The 18,991-nt window shown below is 48.3% G+C and overlaps 1 protein-coding gene across 2 annotated transcripts in view; it reads left to right on the top strand.

Moving 5' to 3' along the window:
• Window positions 1-18,991, top strand: part of LOC311106149 (protein-tyrosine sulfotransferase 1) — an 87,924-nt gene that overhangs the window by 11,285 nt on the left and 57,648 nt on the right. For both annotated transcript variants that reach the window (XM_084148479.1, XM_084148478.1), the window contains exon 2: window positions 14,352-15,420. In XM_084148479.1, coding sequence (XP_084004605.1) covers window positions 14,552-15,420 — 869 coding nt within the window. In that variant the 5' untranslated portion in view covers window positions 14,352-14,551. The remainder of the gene's footprint in view (window positions 1-14,351; window positions 15,421-18,991) is intronic.

Below are 18,991 nucleotides of genomic sequence, written 5' to 3'. Positions count from 1 at the left end.
AGGTGTCCACATACTTTTGGTCATGTAGTGTTTCTAAAGGTGTCCAACTCCTGTAAGTTCTCTGCCACCTCAATGAGTTTTTAAACTGTCAGGTTTGGTTGACTCCCTGGCTGAGTCCAAAATGGCACCCTATGCCCTATTGAGTGTACACATTTATGACCAGAGCCATGTGGGCCCCCTTGCACCTATAGTCCAACCAGTTCCCTCTGTAATGTCCAGTTAAGCTGTCTGTCTGTCTGTCTGTCTGTCGGGCTCTCTGTCTTGTCTCTCTGTCTGTGGGGGGTTGTGAGAAGAAAGGAGGACAAGATGGCTGGGGACTCTGTCATAGAGAAAGAAGAAATGTATCCAGAAGGTTTATGTGATCTATACCATATAAACTCTTCATTATCGTGCTGATACTGTAGCAGATGAAGATCACACTAGGCTAAAGGTTTGGGCCTTTAGACCGTGGCTCCGTCCTCCCAAAGAGTGAACTGGTTCCCTTCGCTGATTTTTGAAAGGAAATGACTGGTATACATGCCTGGTATTCCACATAACTCCCTCTAGCTAGCCCGTTCCTCTACCAATCCAATGCTTTTAGATTTGTTTGAAGTAGTGAACAAGTGTACACTTCAGGAGAAAGGAAATATTATTGGGACGCACCCCCGTAATTTTTAGTTTCCCTAGCTTGTGAATATTGCGTGTGGTTAGATGTTGATATCCTCTTCCATCTTGATTAAAAGAGAGACTGTTGTAACGTGAGTGTCAGTTTAGGAGTTTTCATCTTCAGGCCCCAATTTTAGGAGGCTCCTCCTCTTCCCGTGGTCTGGCCCATTGATTTGGCGTGGGAAATGAGGGTCTGTTTTAATATGGAACAGAATGGTTGGCCTCCCAGGCATCTGTGTGCCAAATGGACTTAGCATGGCGTGATGATGTGGCAATACCATATTGATCTTTCTCTCTCTCACTAGTTCTCGCTCTAGCGCTCTCTCTATCTATCTATCCCTCTCTCTTTCTCCCACAGTTATTTACCAGTGCTAGGTCAGAGTGCTCTAAACCCTGGACATTCAACCCAGCAGTATGATAAACACTGAAAGAGTTCAGCTAATCCGTTCATAGGGCTCAGAGAACTGCACCAAACCCTGGGAGGCGTTAAACAACGTGCAGTCTTCCTCCTTCTCAGCTGCTGTCAGACTGATCATCCTGTTTGAATGGTGCATCATCATCATCATCGCTAACCTAAAATGAACGTGATGATGATTTAATGTTGCTGTGTGTGACGGTTGCGGGGAGAGGAGAGCGACGCACCAATTCGTTCGTACGTGTACATGCTAATGAACAGTGTGTAGCCGGGCGGTGGCGGGGAGCATCGTGGGATGTTGCCGGTACCCGTTGGCTCTGCTCTGTACAGAGCTCTAGTGGTTGATTTGAAATGACTGATTGATGTCAGCCAGGCCACCGCCCGGCTACACACTGTTCATTAACATGTACACGTACGAACGAATTGGTGCTTCGCTCTCCTCTCTCCGCAACTGTCACACACACACACACACACACACACACACACACACACACACACACACACACACACACACACACATACACACACACACACACACACACACACACACACCCCGACTGGCTGGTTCAGCCGGGTGCTGCCTGCTAGGTAGTGGAGTCTCTGTAGTCTCTGTAGGGTTATCTACTCCCATTGTCTCTGCCTGCTAGGTAGTGGAGTCTCTGTAGTCAGTCTAGGGTTATCTACTCCCATTGTCTCTGTCTGCTAGGTAGTGGAGTCTCTATAGTCTCTGTAGGGTTATCTACTCCCATTGTCTCTGCCTGCTAGGTAGTGGAGTCTCTGTAGTCAGTGTAGGGTTATCTACTCCCATTGTCTCTGCCTGCTAGGTAGTGGAGTCTCTATAGTCTCTGTAGGGTTATCTACTCCCATTGTCTCTGCCTGCTAGGTAGTGGAGTCTCTGTAGTCAGTGTAGGGTTATCTACTCCCATTGTCTCTGCCTGCTAGGTAGTGGAGTCTCTATAGTCAGTCTAGGGTTATCTACTCCCATTGTCTCTGCCTGCTAGGTAGTGGAGTCTCTGTAGTCAGTCTAGGGTTATCTACTCCCATTGTCTCTGCCTGCTAGGTAGTGGAGTCTCTATAGTCTCTGTAGGGTTATCTACTCACATTGTCTCTGCCTGCTAGGTAGTGGAGTCTCTGTAGTCAGTCTAGGGTTATCTACTCCCATTGTCTCTGCCTGCTAGGTAGTGGAGTCTCTATAGTCTCTGTAGGGTTACCTACTCCCATTGTCTCTGCCTGCTAGGTAGTGGAGTCTCTATAGTCTCTGTAGGGTTATCTACTCCCATTGTCTCTGCCTGCTAGGTAGTGGAGTCTCTGTAGTCAGTCTAGGGTTATCTACTCCCATTGTCTCTGCCTGCTAGGTAGTGGAGTCTCTATAGTCTCTGTAGGGTTATCTACTCCCATTGTCTCTGCCTGCTAGGTAGTGGAGTCTCTATAGTCAGTCTAGGGTTATCTACTCCCATTGTCTCTGCCTGCTAGGTAGTGGAGTCTCTATAGTCAGTCTAGGGTTATCTACTCCCATTGTCTCTGCCTGCTAGGTAGTGGAGTCTCTATAGTCTCTGTAGGGTTATCTACTCCCATTGTCTCTGCCTGCTAGGTAGTGGAGTCTCTGTAGTCAGTGTAGGGTTATCTACTCGCATTGTCTCTGCCTGCTAGGTAGTGGAGTCTCTATAGTCTCTGTAGGGTTATCTACTCCCATTGTCTCTGCCTGCTAGGTAGTGGAGTCTCTATAGTCTCTGTAGGGTTATCTACTCCCATTGTCTCTGCCTGCTAGGTAGTGGAGTCTCTATAGTCTCTGTAGGGTTATCTACTCCCATTGTCTCTGCCTGCTAGGTAGTGGAGTCTCTATAGTCTCTGTAGGGTTATCTACTCCCATTGTCTCTGCCTGCTAGGTAGTGGAGTCTCTGTAGTCAGTCTAGGGTTATCTACTCCCATTATCTCTGCCTGCTAGGTAGTGGAGTCTCTATAGTCAGTCTAGGGTTATCTACTCCCATTGTCTCTGCCTGCTAGGTAGTGGAGTCTCTATAGTCAGTCTAGGGTTATCTACTCCCATTGTCTCTGCCTGCTAGGTAGTGGAGTCTCTATAGTCTCTGTAGGGTTATCTACTCCCATTGTCTCTGCCTGCTAGGTAGTGGAGTCTCTGTAGTCAGTCTAGGGTTATCTACTCCCATTGTCTCTGCCTGCTAGGTAGTGGAGTCTCTATAGTCTCTGTAGGGTTATCTACTCCCATTGTCTCTGTCTGCTAGGTAGTGGAGTCTCTATAGTCTCTGTAGGGTTATCTACTCCCATTGTCTCTGCCTGCTAGGTAGTGGAGTCTCTATAGTCTCTGTAGGGTTATCTACTCCCATTGTCTCTGCCTGCTAGGTAGTGGAGTCTCTGTAGTCAGTGTAGGGTTATCTACTCCCATTGTCTCTGCCTGCTAGGTAGTGGAGTCTCTGTAGTCAGTCTAGGGTTATCTACTCCCATTGTCTCTGCCTGCTAGGTAGTGGAGTCTCTATAGTCTCTGTAGGGTTATCTACTCCCATTGTCTCTGCCTGCTAGGTAGTGGAGTCTCTATAGTCTCTGTAGGGTTATATACTCCCATTGTCTCTGCCTGCTAGGTAGTGGAGTCTCTATAGTCTCTGTAGGGTTATCTACTCCCATTGTCTCTGCCTGCTAGGTAGTGGAGTCTCTATAGTCTCTGTAGGGTTATCTACTCCCATTGTCTCTGCCTGCTAGGTAGTGGAGTCTCTATAGTCAGTCTAGGGTTATCTACTCCCATTGTCTCTGTCTGCTAGGTAGTGGAGTCTCTATAGTCTCTGTAGGGTTATCTACTCCCATTGTCTCTGCCTGCTAGGTAGTGGAGTCTCTATAGTCTCTGTAGGGTTATCTACTCCCATTGTCTCTGCCTGCTAGGTAGTGGAGTCTCTGTAGTCAGTGTAGGGTTATCTACTCACATTATGTGGAAGTTTCTATCAGTACAAGTGTTAGTGGAGTCCAGTCCTCCTGAGTTTGAGAAACATCATATATTATATTATATTCCACAGTTAATTTACATTTACATAATTTAGCAGACGCTCTTATCCAGAGCGACTTACAAATTGGTGCATTCAACTTATGATAGCCAGTGGGACAACCACTTTTTTTCTTCATTTATTAAATTTATTTTTATGGGGGGGGGGGGGGTAGAAGCATTACTGTTAGACTATTCCAGGTATTCCTTAAAGAGGTAGGGTTTCAAGTGTCTCCGGAAGGTGGTCAGTGACTCCGCTGTCCTGTTCAGTTCAAGTGTTGGGTTTTGAGTTGACTCTGAAAAGGGCCTTCCTCCGGCACTCAGTCAGTTGGAACTGAGAGGAAAGTTGTTGTCGTCGCACCATTTCTTCTTCCCCGGGCCACTAATGGTTTCTACTGGAAGACTGACTGACCTTTCCCAGGATCTGGCAGGCCTGATGCTATTGCCTGCATTTTAAAATGGAAATGGTTTGTAAGGTGATCCCTGAATGAAGTGTACGCTACAGCCTCCCAGGTCCCTGGGGGAGACGAAAGGGGCCAAGATGACATTTCACACCTTTTAAACAGTAACTATGGGTCCTTTACAGCTTCTAGCATAGGCTTAAATGTCAATCAAAAAGTCCTAAAGCCACCTCCCCCTTTCCCCCTCTCCCCTCCCCCCCGTTGGGCAAAGAAGACCCTTTTTAAATTCAGGTCTTGTCCATCAAGGTAGGTCATGGCAGGGCCTCAGTGTTGGAGCCTCCACACTTGTTACACGCACTGACCTCCTCCCTTGTTATTAAGTGTTGATGTGGTGGTCTGGTTTCAGCATGGTCCCGTAGAGAATGTCAACCCTCCTTCACAGATCAAAGAGAACTCCAGAGGAGGATACAGTATCTGTAACAGGAAGTACCACCAACACATTCTTTACTTCAGCTTGGTCCCAGCCAGGTGAAACCGGAAACCAATCTGCCTGCCGCTAAAGCTTGACCGCAAGTTGTAATTCAGACCAGTGGCTTTGAGCTTTTTAGGAATGCTCCTACCTCTGGGAAAGTCCTCCTTTCCTCGAAGTTCGAGGAATGGTTGACTGTCTGCTTTACCATGGCTATGTCCCAAATGGACACTACTTTTGACCAGAACTAGTGCACTGCATAGGGAATAGGGTACCATTTGGGACACAGACCCTATTCTGGGCTGAACAAGAACTTAGACAAGAAAGGAGGGAGATGGGAAAGGAAGGAGATGAGTACTGTTAACTGGAATACCGTAAAAACAAAAAAACACTGCTACTATTTGCACATCAACGTTCTCCTGCGACGTTAAGAGACGTTCTCCTGCGACGTTAAGAGACGTTCTCCTGCGACGTTAAGAGACGTTCTCCTGCGACGTTAAGAGACGTTCTCCTGCGACGTTAAGAGACGTTCTCCTGCGACGTTAAGAGACGTTCTCCTGCGACGTTAAGAGACGTTCTCCTGCGACGTTAAGAGACGTTCTCCTGCGACGTTAAGAGACGTTCTCCTGCGACGTTAAGAGACGTTCTCCTGCGACGTTAAGAGACGTTCTCCTGCGACGTTAAGAGACGTTCTCCTGCGACGTTAAGAGACGTTCTCCTGCGACGTTAAGAGACGTTCTCCTGCGGCGTTAAGAGACGTTCTCCTGCGACGTTAAGAGACGTCAACCTTCTCCTGCGACGTTAAGAGATAGCTATGTAAGTTCCTCAGACAGAAATGCAGTAGCCTAAATGTTCAAATGATATCCACTTGATATCCAAGTGTTTTGTCTCATTAGATGTAGGTTAACTACCAGAGTTGTTCATCTGTTTCCATTGGTCATTAGAGGGAGTGTGCTGAGATGTACTAAAACCACTTGGCTCCTCAGTGCTGACTACCCTACACACACACACACACACACACACACACACGTTTGTATTGCTATCCTTGTGGGGACCAAGGAATTGATTCCCATCCAAAATCCTATTTTCCCTTTAATATAACCCTAAAACTATACCTAACCGTAACCCTAAGCCTAAAATAGCATTTTTTCCTCATGGGGACCGGCAAAATGTCCCCACTTGTCCGAATTTTCCTTGTTTTACAATCCTTGTGAGGACTTCTGGTACCCGCAAGGGTAGTTAAACAAACACACACACACTCTCACACTTGCTCCTTAGTGCTAACTAACTACCCCAATGGTAAACAACCTGTGGCTGTCTGACACCACAGTGCCAGAGAGGGAACAGATGTCACTCGGGGGTGAACGAGGTGCAATCACATGGCGGGACCAAACACCATCCTTAAAAAAAAGTAAGTGCTGGGCTAATAAAGAATACTTGTAAAGAACAGGACGGCCCCGCACGTCAGCAATACACTCACCGGCTTTCGTTGTTTACAGGACATGGACATGGCTAAGGGGCACACGGAGTCACTGCCTTGGATCTGTCTGTCTGAGGAGCTGGAAGCGTTCATTTCAATCCTGTATGTCGGTGGAAATGGCGTGTATATGGAGAGCTTCTGGTCAAGACCTGTATGGGATACATTTCTTTGGAGAAACCATGTCACAGGATCGCTTCAGAGATCATGCGTTACCTCCCATTTTGATGAAAAATCAACAGATTCCCATGGTGTCTGACGTATAAATAATCGACTATTTTTGACTGCTGTCATATCGACACTTACATTCATTATAATGCCATTATTGCTTTTGTGCAGAGTTTCACTATTTATCAAGGCCACTTGGTGCTTATAATGATGTTTAGGCTACTGACGTTTTCGTCATCTGACCGTGCGTCTTGTTTTTTATTTTTTATTTTGTATTTCGTCGTTATAAAAATAAGTTGTTATCGTATTCCAACACGTATGCTTTCTGTTTTCATAGTTGTTACATCGTAGAGGGTCACAGTTCAGCCACCAGGCCGACGGAGTTATAGCCTATCCATCGGTAATCAAACGCTGTATCTCACAATGTCTTAGCTTGCAATGTCTCGCAACTTCAGTAAAGCAGGGCCCATCATCAATGAATAGGCTAGGATATTCTACAGGCAACTGGCCGAAGACTGAACACACACTGGCGTCATTAGCGTAGCAACGTATAAATTAGCGTAGCAACGTATAAATTAGCGTAGCGTAAGAGCAGGGGTGTGATGGTGAGTCCAAACAGTTTGCACAAAAAAAAAAAAATGAGTTTCTATTGGACAAATTCAGGCAGTTCCCTCCCCGTTCTCGTTCCGTTTTGCTTCCATTCCGAAACGTTTTGGAACAGAATCGGCGTAGTGAATACACCCCAGGCGAGCCAGCGAAAGGGTGGAGGAGGAGGAGGGGAGGAGAGGAGGAGTAGAGGAGAGGAGAGGAGAGGAGAGGAGGAGGAGGAGTGGAGTGGGTAGGAGAGGAGAGGAGGAGTGGAGAGGAGGAGTGGAGTGGGTAGGGGAGGAGTGGAGGGGAGGAGAGGAGGAGTGGAGTGGAGGGGAGGAGAGGAGGGGAGAGGAGGAGTGGAGTGGGTAGGAGAGGAGAGGAGGAGTGGAGAGAAGGGGAGGAGAGGAGGGGAGAGGAGGAGTGGAGTGGAGTGGGTAGGAGAGGAGAGGTGGAGGGGAGGGGAGGGGAGGGGAGGGGAGGAGAGGAGGGGAGGAGTGGAGTGGGTAGGAGTGGAGTGGAGTGGAGTGGAGTGGAGTGGAGGGGAGGGGAGGGGAGGGGAGGGGAGGGGAGGGGAGAGGAGAGGAGAGGAGAGGAGAGGAGAGGAGAGGAGAGGAGAGGAGAGGAGAGGAGAGGAGAGGAGAGGAGAGGAGAGGAGAGGAGAGGAGAGGAGAGGAGAGGAGAGGAGAGGAGAGGAGAGCAGGGGGCATAAAGTACCGTGGTGCACATATGTCTTGGTAATCTGAATCTCACAATGTCTTGGCTTCTATACCTCACAAATTCACCTCTTCCTCTCTGGTTTTATTTAAAATACAAAGATTTCCCCTGGTCTTTATAGCCTATTGTCTAGTTAGGCTATAACAAGGAAAATAATATGTTTTGTGTTAACTGCACTGTGATTGTAATTTTGTGGGGGGGTGGGTGGGATTAAGCATCGTTTTTCGGTTAGGGATTTTTCTTAGCATTAAGGAGCCCAATTTCATTTAAACGTTTTAACGTTTTTTAAATGTTCACACCCCTAATGGGTTTGCTTGACGTTGGCAAAGACTGGGGAGTTTTTCAGGATAAAAATAATCAGAATGTAGCAAAATCCTGGAGGAAAACCTGGTTCAGTCTGCTTTCCACCAGACACTGGGAGAGGAATTCACCTTTCAGCAGGACAATAACCTACAAAACAAGGCCAAATCTACACTGGAGTTGCTTACCAAGAAGACAGGGAATGTTCGTGAGTGGCCAAGTTACAGTTTTGACTTAAAGAATTGATGTTTAGTCACGATTCCCAACAATTTGACAGAGCTTGAAGAATTATGAAAATAATAATGGGAACATATTGCACAATCCAGATGTGAAAAGCTCTTAGAGACTTACCTAATAAAACTCACTGCTTTAATAGCTGCCAAAGGTGATTCTAACATATATTGACTCGGGGGTGAATACTTATCTAAGCAAAGGTATATTAGTGTTTTATTGTTCATTTATTATCATTTTTCTTTACTTTGACATTTACCGAGTATTTTTAGTAGATCGTTGACAAAAAAAAAAACACGACAAATCCATTTGAATCCCACTTTGTAACACAGGAAAATGTGAAGGAATCCAAGAGGGGTGAATACTTATGATGGGGACTGTAGGTGTTTCTGAGAGGCTGTAGTTGGGAATCTTCACGTTCCACCAGACAGAAGCGTTCCACCGTGGTCAGATAGAAGCGTTCCACCGTGGTCAGACAGAAGCGTTCCACCGTGGTCAGACAGAAGCGTTCCACCGTGGTCAGACAGAAGCGTTCCACCGTGGTCAGATAGAAGCGTTCCACCGTGGTCAGACAGAAGCGTTCCACCGTGGTCAGACAGAAGCGTTCCACCGTGGTCAGATAGAAGCGTTCCACCGTGGTCAGACAGAAGCGTTCCACCGTGGTCAGATAGAAGCGTTCCACCGTGGTCAGACAGAAGCGTTCCACCGTGGTCAGACAGAAGCGTTCCACCGTGGTCAGACAGAAGCGTTCCACCGTGGTCAGACAGAAGCGTTCCACCGTGGTCAGACAGAAGCGTTCCACCGTGGTCAGACAGAAGCGTTCCACCGTGGTCAGACAGAAGCGTTCCACCGTGGTCAGACAGAAGCCAGCCGCTCCAGACGAAGGGCAAAGACTCAGCTTCTGACGTGAGCCTGCGTTTCTGTTTCTAAATATAGCATCTAGTCTTGTCTGTGGAGGAGAAGACCTTGAGAGAGTGCTTTCCTCTCTTTTTGCATTTCCCTCCATCTTATCAGTTGTTACTAGCTGTAAGGATGTGGTCCTCTTCAGCTCAGCTGGTAGAGCACGGCGCTTGTAACGCCAGGGTAGTGGGTTCGATCCCCGGGACCACCCCATACACAAAAATGTATGCACGCATGACTGTAAGTCGCTTTGGATAAAAGCGTCTGCTAAGCGGCATATTACTACTATTTAGGGATGCCACACACACTAACATACTGAATGATGCAGAGGCACAGGTCTGTAATAAGGACATCTGTAATAGGGAGCTTAGCCTGTAATAATTGCTTTGAGAAAATGAGGGGAAGAGGAGGATGACATCGTCGTGTGTCTGTGTGTGTTCCCGCTCTTTTCAATTATGTTAGATATGTGTCTGCATCACAGATAACGTGTGTTTTTGTGCTTGTTTCATAAGGTGTGCGTTGTGACTGGTGTTACTGTGCGTCACCATGCGTGGGTGTTTTTGATTTACATCTCTGCTCAGGCTTGTTGAGCGGTGTCAGTCGTTGGTCAGAGCAGATGAATGAGGCCTTGTTGAGCAGCGTCAGAGCAGATGAATGAGGCCTTGTTGAGCAGCGTCAGTGGTCAGAGCAGATGAATGAGGCCTTGTTGAGCAGCGTCAGTGGTCAGAGCAGATGAATGAGGCCTTGTTGAGCAGCGTCAGTGGTCAGAGCAGATGAATGATGCCTTGCTGAGAAAGCCCCATCAAAGCCAGCCCCATCAAAGCCAGCCCCATCAGTCACATAATTTTTTTATTTTTTCATTTTGTAAAAATATATATATATATTTTTTTATATATATATATTTTTATATATATATATACACACACACAGTGGAGAGAACAAGTATTTGATACACTGCCGATTTTGCAGGTTTTCCTACTTACAAAGCATGTAGAGGTCTGTAATGTTTATCATAGGTACACTTCAACTGTGAGAGATGGAATCTAAAACAAAAATCCAGAAAATCACATTTGTATGATTTTTAAGTAATTAATTTGCATTTTATTGCATGACATAAGTATTTGATACATCAGAAAAGCAGAACTTAATATTTGGTACAGAAACCTTTGTTTGCAATTACAGCGATCATACGTTTCCTGTAGGTCTTGACCAGGTTTGCACACACTGCAGCAGGGATTTTGGCCCACTCCTCCATACAGACCTTCTCCAGATCCTTCAGGTTTCGGGGCTGTCGCTGGGCAATACGGACTTTCAGGTCCCTCCAAAGATTTTCTATTGTGTTCAGGTCTGGAGACTGGCTAGGCCACTCCAGGACCTTGAGATGCTTCTTACGGAGCCACTCCTTAGTTGCCCTGGCTGTGTGTTTTGGGTCGTTGTCATGCTGGAAGACCCAGCCACGACACATCTTCAATGCTCTTACTGAGGGAAGGAGGTTGTTGGCCAAGATCTCGCAATACATGGCTCCATCCATCCTCCCCTCAATACGGTGCAGTTGTCCTGTCCCCTTTGCAGAAAAGCATCCCCAAAGAATGATGTTTCCACCTCCATGCTTCACGGTTGGGATGGTGTTCTTGGGGTTGTACTCATCCTTCTTCTTCCTCCAAACACGGTGAGTGGAGTTTAGACCAAAAAGCTATATTTTTGTCTCATCAGACCACATGACCTTCTCCCATTCCTCCTCTGGATCATCCAGATGGTCATTGGCAAACTTCAGACAGGCCTGGACATGCGCTGGCTTGAGCAGGGGGACCTTGCGTGCGCTGCAGGATTTTAATCCATGACGGCGTAGTGTGTTACTAATGGTTTTCTTTGAGACTGTGGTCCCAGCTCTCTTCAGGTCATTGACCAGGTCCTGCCGTGTAGTTCTGGGCTGATCCCTCACCTTCCTCATGATCATTGATGCCCCACGAGGTGAGATCTTGCATGGAGCCCCAGACCGAGGGAGAAGGTCTCCGGAAATGGTCTGGAGAAGAGAGGAGGGGAGGGGATAGGGTCAAGCGGGCAGGTTGTTGGGCGGCCGGCCGTCACAAGTCGCAAGATTTCATCTGGAGAGAGAGGGGAGAAAGAAGTCAAAGCATAGGGTAGGGCAGTGTGAGCAGGACCAGCGGTGTCATTTGACTTAATAAATGAGGATCGGATGTCGTCAACCTTCATTTCAAAATGGTTGACAAAGTCATCCACAGAGAGGGATGAGGGAGGGGGAGGAGGAGGAGGATTCAGCAGGGAGGAGAAGGTGGCAAAGAGCTTCCTAGGGTTAGAGGCAGAGGCTTGACATTTAGAGTGGTAGAAAGTGGCTTTAGCAGCAGAAACGGAGGAAGAGAATGTAGAGAGGAGGGAGTGGAAAGATGACAGGTCCGCAGGGAGTCTAGTTTTCTTCGATTTCCGCTCGGCTGCCCAGAGTCTTGTTCTGTGAGCTCGCAATGAGTCGTCAAGCCACGGAGCAGGAGGGGAGGACCGAGCCGGCCGGGAGGATAGGGGACATAGAGAGTCAAAAGATTCAGAGAATAAATATCTTATCTTATCAAGTATCAAATATCTTATCAATATCTTAAAGATATGTGGGTTTTTTTGATCAGAATGACAAGACACTAGGCAATATTTCTTAAAGTTACAGAAGGCTAATCATTTCTGCAAAACTAAATGGAAATGTTGATATTAGTTGGCAGGGGCCTTCATCATTGTTGTGTTTCTAATACCCCAATACTTTTTCTAGTAGATGTTTTTTAAGACCCCTTTTTCCATCCGTGTGACCAAGCCTTTGCTTATTCCTAATTTCTAAGATGGAAAATGGATTAAAAAAAACAACATATCTATGCCTTATTTCCCCAAAATATATAGACTCTTAGCTTTCATTTGACACCAAATTCGATGTACTCCTATAAACTTCACATGCTGGTGCTCATTGGTCCTTTCACATGGAAATGACCCAGAGTAATGTGGTGGAGGCTCTGCATGCCCCGATGTGTCACAATGCCCAATCAGAGCCTGTGGAACTGCTCAGGGCCAAATTTGAGACCAGAGGTCTTGTTCCTGGTCAGGATCGTCTCTCTCAGAAACAAACTGACGCCTGGGAGTAAAAGCCTGAGTAAAAAGATGAGTAGAACAAAACAATAAAGAAAAAAATAAGAGTTATCTTAGTGTCTTGTTTTTAGGGAGTTTTTTTTGCTAAATGTGTCACTGGGGAAGTCTTAAATGCTTATGACTGAGTGCTGAATACTGGAGCTACTTTCTGTCTCTGTCTCTGTTTTCACTTGATGTGGCTTTCCTCATTCCTCTGAGCTTGTGTCAACTGAGGGCCTTGATTGTGTCTGAAAACGTTTATTTTTTATTTTTTATGACAACTTTATGATGTCGGCCTTAACCTTTGTTTCTTTTACACCGTAGTTGTGCAGTGAACCTTGTTTTCTTACAGCATAGTGGTTTTTTGCATGAGGTGCGTAACCTTGTCAGACAAAGAGAATGTTAGTTGAATGTGCTGACAACAAAATCACACAAATTATCAATGGAAATCAAATGTATCAGCCCATGGAGTTCTGGATTTGGAGTCACCCTCAAAATTAAAGTGGAAAACCACACTACAGGCTGATCCAACTTTGATGTAATGTCCTTAAAACAAGTCAAAATGAGGCTCAGTAGTGTGTGTGTGGCCTCCACGTGCCTGTATGACCTCCCTACAACGCCTGGCCTGGGCATGCTCCTGATGAGGTGGCGGATGGTCTCCTGAGGGATCTCCTCCCAGACCTGGACTAAAGCATCCGCCAACTCCTGGACAGTCTGTGGTGCAACGTGGCGTTGGTGGATGGAGCGAGACATGATGTCCCAGATGTGCTCAATTGGATTCAGGTCTGGGGAATGGGCGGGCCAGTCCATAGCATCAATGCCTTCCTCTTGCAGCAACTGCTGACACACTCCAGCCACATGAGGTCTAGCATTGTCTTGCATTAGGAGGAACCCAGGGCCAACCGCACCAGCATATGGTCTCACAAGGGGTCTGAGGATCTCATCTCGGTACCTAATGGCAGTCAGGCTACCTCTGGCGAGCACATGGAGGGCTGTGCGGCCCCCCAAAGAAATGCCACCCCACACCATGAATGACCCACCGCCAAACCGGTCATGCTGGAGGATGTTGCAGGCAGCAGAACGTTCTCCACGGCGTCTCCAGACTCTGTTACGTCTGTCACGTGCTCAGTGTGAACCTGCTTTCATCTGTGAAGAGCACAGGGCGTCGGTGGCGAATTTGCCAATCTTGGTGTTCTCTGGCAAATGCCAAACGTCCTGCACGGTGTTGGGCTGTAAGCACAACCCCCACCTGTGGATGTCGGGCCCTCATACCACCCTCATGGAGTCTGTTTCTGACCGTTTGAGCAGACACATGCACATTTGTGGCCTGCTGGAGGTCATTTTGCAGGGCTCTGGCAGTGCTCCTCCTGCTCCTCCTTGCACAAAGGTGGAGGTAGCAGTCCTGCTGCTGGGTTGTTGCCCTCCTACGGCCTCCTCCACGTCTCCTGATGTACTGACCTGTCTCCTGGTAGCGCCTCCATGCTCTGGACACTACGCTGACAGACACAGCAAACCTTCTTGCCACAGCTCGCATTGATGTGCCATCCTGGATGAGCTGCACTACCTGAGCCACTTGTGTGGGTTGTAGACTCCGTCTCATGCTACCACTAGAGTGAAAGCACCACCAGCATTCAAAAGTGACCAAAACATCAGCCAGGAAGCATAGGAACTGAGAAGTGGTCTGTGGTCACCACCTGCAAAACCAGTCCTTTATTGGGGGTGTCTTGCTAATTGCCTATAATTTCCACCTGTTGTCTATTCCATTTACACAACAGCATGTGACATTTATTGTCAATCAGTGTTGCTTCCTAAGTGGACAGTTTGATTTCACAGAAGTGTGATTGACTTGGAGTTACATTGTGTTGTTTAAGTGTTCCCTTTATTTTTTTGAGCAGTATATAATAATACCATTGTTCTGTTCTGTCCTTCCCCAGACCTGATGGAGCTGGGCAGTCGACGAGCGCTGACCACTGGGGAACACACACCACACTCTGCCCCCTACTGCCAACCTTGAAGGGAGGGACCCTCCACTACTCTCCCCTTCCCTTCTCCCCTCTTCCTCTTCCACTCCCACACTACCTCCTCTGGTTCACCTCCACCTCCCTCCATCCACCCCCCTCTCCCTGGTCCTGAGATGGTGATGATGGGGAAGCTGAAGCAGAACCTGCTGGTGGCCTGTCTGGTCATCAGCTCAGTCACAGTCTTCTACTTAGGCCGTCACGCCATGGAGTGCCACCACCGCATCGAGGAGCGCAGCAGCCAGCCTGGGGTCCTCCTGGGGGGCTCGTTGGGCTCCTCCACCGTCCTGCGTGGCTCCAGACCCAGGGGCCACAACCTCTCCGCTCCATTCGTCTACAACAAGGACATGCCCCTAGTGTTCATTGGAGGGGTTCCCAGGAGTGGGACAACGTTAATGAGAGCCATGCTGGACGCTCACCCTGAGGTTCGGTGTGGAGAGGAGACCAGGGTTATTCCTCGTATCCTGGCCATGAAACAGATGTGGTCGCGGTCGGGGAGGGAGAAGATGCGTCTGGACGAGGCCGGGGTGACGGACGAGGTCCTGGACGCGGCCATGCAGGCCTTCCTCCTGGAGATCATTGTGAAGCACGGCGAGCCCGCCAACTTCCTCTGCAACAAGGACCCCTTCGCTCTGAAGTCCCTCTCCTACCTGGCTAAGATCTTCCCGCACGCCAAGTTCGTGCTCATGATCCGGGACGGACGCGCCTCTGTCCACTCGATGATCTCACGTAAGGTGACGATCGCCGGCTTTGACCTGGGCAGCTACAGAGACTGCCTGACCAAGTGGAACAGGGCCATAGAGACCATGTACACTCAGTGCCTGGAGGCCTCAGACAAGTGTCTGCCGGTGCATTATGAACAGCTGGTCCTCCATCCAGAGAAGTGGATGAGGACGCTGCTCAAATTCCTGGACATTCCCTGGAACGAGGCGGTGCTTCACCACGAGGAACTCATAGGGAAAGCAGGAGGTGTATCCCTCTCCAAGTAAGTAGTGGTTTTGGGGGGGTGTGTGTGCGTACCCTGAGCCTGCATGTTGTTGAACTTCAGGCATGCCTGTCTCCCTCCCTGTTCATTTTTGTTAGTGTCTAAAGTGAATAAACTTTCTACTCAATTAGCTTGTAAATCAGGGGTCAGTGACCTTGTAGTCTATGAAGGGTGAAACGAGGCTTTGTGCTGTTAGATAACAAAAACCAGACAACCTGAAGAAACAAAAAGCCACACACTCTGTAATACTTCCCGTGATTTAGTGGAGAGATTACGTTTGGGCAGCCAGAATCTTCAAGGTTTTTTAGGGGCTGAAAAATGAGGACGCAGCCAGGCGGAACCTCCATGCATCACCTCACTGAGCTATCTGGGTCACAGTGGCTCTCCCACTCCTCATTCTCAGTGAAGCTCAGCTGCCATTTTGGTTCTGGTTCTAGAACACAGGCCTCTGTTCTTAGCTTCTGGTTCTGAAAGCTGTCTGCTCTGCTCTGTTCTGCTGCTGATAACTAATGCATTCCTGTTGACTGTGATCTAGCCAATAACAAGCAGTTATCCCTGGGGATGTTTCCTGTTTACAAGACACTGTCTCCTCCTTCACTACATTGGTCATGTAGTCAAAATACTCAATGCTGTGGTTGAATCACAGATCTGCATCCCAAATGGCACCCTGTTCCCTAGATAGTGCGCTACTTTTGACCAGGGCCCACGGGGGGATAGGGAGTCATTTGGGACGCACCCATAGCACAGCGTTATGGTGAGCAAGCACCATTCATCACCAGGCTGACGAGGTGCGAGTGGTGAACAGGTCAGGCTCTCCTTAACACATTCCCTTCCTGGTGCAGTGAGACAAGTTAGGACTGTTCCACCTCTCCCTCGCTCTCTCTCGCTCGCTCTCTCTCGCTCTCTCCCTCTCTCTCTCCCTCTCTCGCTCTCTCGCTCTCTCTCTCCCTCGCTCTCCCTCTCTCTCTCTCTCTCCCTCTCTCTCCCTCTCGCTCTCCCTCTCTCTCCCTCTCGCTCTCCCTCTCTCTCTCTCTCTCTCGCTCTCTCTCTCTCTCTCTCTCTCTCTCTCTCTTGCTCTCTCTCTCTCTCTCGCTCTCTCTCTCTCTCCCTCGCTCTCTCTCGCTCTCTCTCTCTCGCTCTCTCTCTCTCGCTCGCTCTCTCCCTCGCTCTCTCTCGCTCTCTCTCGCTCTCTCTCTCTCTCTCCCTCGCTCTCTCTCGCTCTCTCTTGCTCTCTCTCGCTCTCCCTCGCTCTCGCTGGTTCGCAACTATTGTTCCTCCCAGAGGGGAAAGAGAGAGAGGGATGAAATGGTGATTGTACAGGGGGAAGGAAGGATAGCAAGTCTAGTAGTTGAGTAGGTAGTTCAGTAGGAAACTTTATTGCTGATACAGAGCCAACAACACACATTTCTCACTCCAGGCCAGTTTCTACAGGCCCCCACGGCCTGAAATAACAATGTATAACAGCCTCGTGTTTCCAGGGAGCCTCCAAACATTAATTTACTGTCCTTCTGTTGGGTATTCATCATCCTAGAGTGGATCTAGGTGAGAAACCTCACTCGTTAGTCAGTTACACACCGTAGAAGAGGGAAAAGTAACCTTCCTAACCCATTTCTCAGGCTGTGTCCCTATGGGCTCTGGTCAAAACTAGTGCAGTATATATGAAATAGGGTGTCATTTGGGATGCATTCTGGGGCTGAACAGAGCTACACCACATGACCAAAAGTATGTGGACACCTGCTCGTCCAACATCTCATTCCAAAATCATGGGTATAAATATGGAGTTGCCCACCCCCCCCCCTTTGCTGCTATAAAAGCCTCCACTCTTCTGGGAAGGCTTTCCAATAGATGTTGGAACATTGCTGCGGGGACTTGCTTCCATTTAGCCACAAGAGCATTAGTGAGGTCGGGCACTGATGTTGGCCTGGCTCGCAGTCGGCGTTCCAATTCATCCCAAAGGTGGTCAGTGGGGTTGAGGTCGGGGCTCTGTGCAGGCCAATCAAGGGGAGGGGGGGGGGTATGTAGTGCACTGCTTTTGATAAGAACCGTATGGGCCCTGGTCAAAAGTAGTGTGCTACATCGGAAATAGAGTGTCTTTAATGTCCATGTACTGTTATAATCTCCACCCGGCACAGCCAGAAGGGGACTGGCCACCCCTCAGAGCCTGGTTCCTCTCTAGGTTTCTGCCTTTCTAGGGAGTTTTTCCTAGCCAACGTGCTTCTACATCTGCATTGCTTGCTGTTTTGGGGTTTTAGGCTGGGTTTCTGTATAGCACTTTGTGACATCTGCTGATGTACAAAGGGCTTTATAAATAAAATTTGATTGAGTGAGTGAGTGAGTGATTTGGGATGCAACCAAACAGATGGGGAGTTCGCCAGCCAGATATCTGCAGCCTATAAATCCAGAGAATAGCATGACATTTTACTTATGTTATGTCTATAGTTTCTTATAAAGATATAACGAAGGCTTCTTTAAGCCTTAGGTTCTAATTTGTTTAAAGCGGGGCCAGAATATTTTATAGAGAACCAACGTGCTGTGTAAGTACGAACATGAAACCATGTCAGATCGTCACAATACATTTTTTTATCTGCAAAGCTGAAAACGTTGCAACCTCTTGAACGCCTCCTGAACGCTACCCGGGTCAGAGGTCACAGTAGGGGGATTAGTGGTTGTTTGTATTGATTAGTTTATTTAGCTGATAGTATATAAACAAGGGTGCACTGGTCTGTAGGGAAGCCAGGCAGCATCTTCCGAGAGAGAGACACACACACACACACACACACACCGTCCTAGGAACCAGCCAGGCAGCATCTTCCGAGAGAGAGAGACACACACACCGTCCTAGGAACCAGCCAGGCAGCATCTTCCGAGAGAGAGAGACACACACACACACACACCGTCCTAGGAACCAGCCAGGCAGCAACGGGACACCACTGACAGGGAACTACCTCATTAATTGGAAATTAATGTTTTCTTTACACTCCAGGGAGGGATGGATGGAGAGATGCAGATGGAGGGGGATGGATGGAGAGATGCAGATAGAGGGGGATGGATGGAGAGATGCAGATAGAGGGGGATGGATGGAGAGATGCAGATAGAGGGGGATGGATGGAGAGATGCAGATAGAGGGGGATGGATGGAGAGATGCAGATAGAGGGGGATGGATGGAGAGATGCAGATAGAGGGGGATGGATGGAGAGATGCAGATAGAGGGGGATGGATGGAGAGATGCAGATAGAGGGGGATGGGTGGAGAGATGCAGATAGAGGGGGATGGGTGGAGAGATGCAGATAGAGGGGGATGGATGGAGAGATGCAGATAGAGGGGGATGGGTGGAGAGATGCAGATAGAGGGGGATGGGTGGAGAGATGCAGATAGAGGGGGATGGGTGGAGAGATGCAGATAGAGGGGGATGGGTGGAGAGATGCAGATAGAGGGGGATGGGTGGAGAGATGCAGATAGAGGGGGATGGGTGGAGAGATGCAGATAGAGGGGGATGGGTGGAGAGATGCAGATAGAGGGGGATGGGTGGAGAGATGCAGATAGAGGGGGATGGATGGAGAGATGCAGATAG

Source organism: Coregonus lavaretus, assembly GCF_964263955.1.
Source record: "Coregonus lavaretus genome assembly, chromosome: 30".
Taxonomy (NCBI): Eukaryota; Metazoa; Chordata; class Actinopteri; order Salmoniformes; family Salmonidae; genus Coregonus; species Coregonus lavaretus.
The sequence above is the reverse complement of the archived record's forward strand: the minus strand, read 5'-3'. Positions and strand labels throughout refer to the sequence as shown.